Source organism: Aplysia californica, unplaced genomic scaffold, assembly GCF_000002075.1.
Source record: "Aplysia californica isolate F4 #8 unplaced genomic scaffold, AplCal3.0 scaffold01384, whole genome shotgun sequence".
Lineage (NCBI taxonomy): Eukaryota > Metazoa > Mollusca > Gastropoda > Aplysiida > Aplysiidae > Aplysia > Aplysia californica.
Window position 1 is genome coordinate 68,829 of NW_004798654.1, and position 1,290 is coordinate 70,118.

Genomic DNA, 1,290 nt, shown 5'->3' on the forward strand with positions numbered 1-1,290 from the left:
CTCCCCCCACCTCTCACCGTCTCTTTCCGCCCCCTCTCTTTCACTCTCTCCTTTCTCTCTATCACCTTCTCCCTCTCTCTCCCCACCACATCTCCAAATTTGCCCGCCTTTTCTAGTCTGCTGAGCACCTCACCGCATTTTCTACACGTTAAAAATGAGAACAAGATAAAAATAGCATCTAATCTCCATCTCAGAATCCCACCGCGCAGCGCAGTCCCGTCGCGGGACAGCGCCGTCCCTGGATTGAAACCGAGGCTATGAAGTAGGCCATGACATGTAGGCCGCCACGCCATCCAATCGATCGAGACAGGACATTCTTGTCTCGCTGAGTCCCGAGTCCCGAGCAGTTGTGAAATTTGCTACAAGAAATAAAGTCGGTGACACAGGACTGTCCTATTCCCTGGAAAGTGCTGTCTGTGATGATATTTATGGAGAAATATAGCCACCTACCGCATTAGATAGAACAAAACTGCCCCAAGGTTGGTGGTGCCTGCTGCTACTGCTATCAAGGTCGTGAGGCCTGCACTGTTGTGTTGACCTCATTTTCCTCATCTCGCGATTCTTAACTACCGTAGTGTATTTTTCTCTCTCCTGTAGTCCCTTGGTTGTTTCTTAACTGTAACTAGATCTAGATCTATACTGCCTAATGTCGAATGTTGGAGCTCTCATCGAAGTGGATGTTGATCCAAATTGGATAGAAAACATTATTTGTGCAGTGGAAAGTAAACCATGTTTGTACAACAAGGCTGATGTAGACTATAATAATCGAGACGTAAAAGCCAACGCATGGACAGAAATATGTGAAACAATCGTCCCAGGATGGAAAGGCATGTCTGATCTACACAGAAAACTAAAAGGTTGGTAAAAGTTGTATTTGTATTCACGTTCACCAATAAAGAAAACCAAATTAATTTAAAACTGAAAACAAAAATACAAAGGCTGATAAATAAATGGTTTTATGTTTTTAATTAATAATATCTGATACATGAGTAACATTGCGTGCTTTTATTTGATGGAACGAAGCTGCTGTAATGTTAGACTTTTAAAAAACCCTTTTTCACTATGTACTAACTGCAGATCAATATAAATGTTTTGATCAAGTCTGATGTTAGGGGATCGTATGCCCCCATAGTGTTTGGCGCTTGGGGACCGTACGTCCTACTTGCGTTGAGGCCAGGGTTGGGTTGATTTAAATCAGGTTGATTTAAATCAGTTGATTTTTTTTATTTAAATGAACTTGATTTTTTTGATAAAAATCAGTGATTTAAATCACTTAAAATTTTTTTTTTT

General features: G+C 41.1%; 1 protein-coding gene across 1 annotated transcript in view; it reads left to right on the forward strand.

Moving 5' to 3' along the window:
- Positions 1 to 243: 243 nt before the first annotated feature.
- The window catches only part of LOC101858236, a 4,401-nt gene continuing 3,354 nt past the window's right edge, over positions 244 to 1,290 (forward strand). Inside the window, exon 1 of the mRNA XM_005112735.3 lies at positions 244 to 857. Coding sequence (XP_005112792.1) covers positions 647 to 857 — 211 coding nt within the window. The 5' untranslated portion in view covers positions 244 to 646. The remainder of the gene's footprint in view (positions 858 to 1,290) is intronic.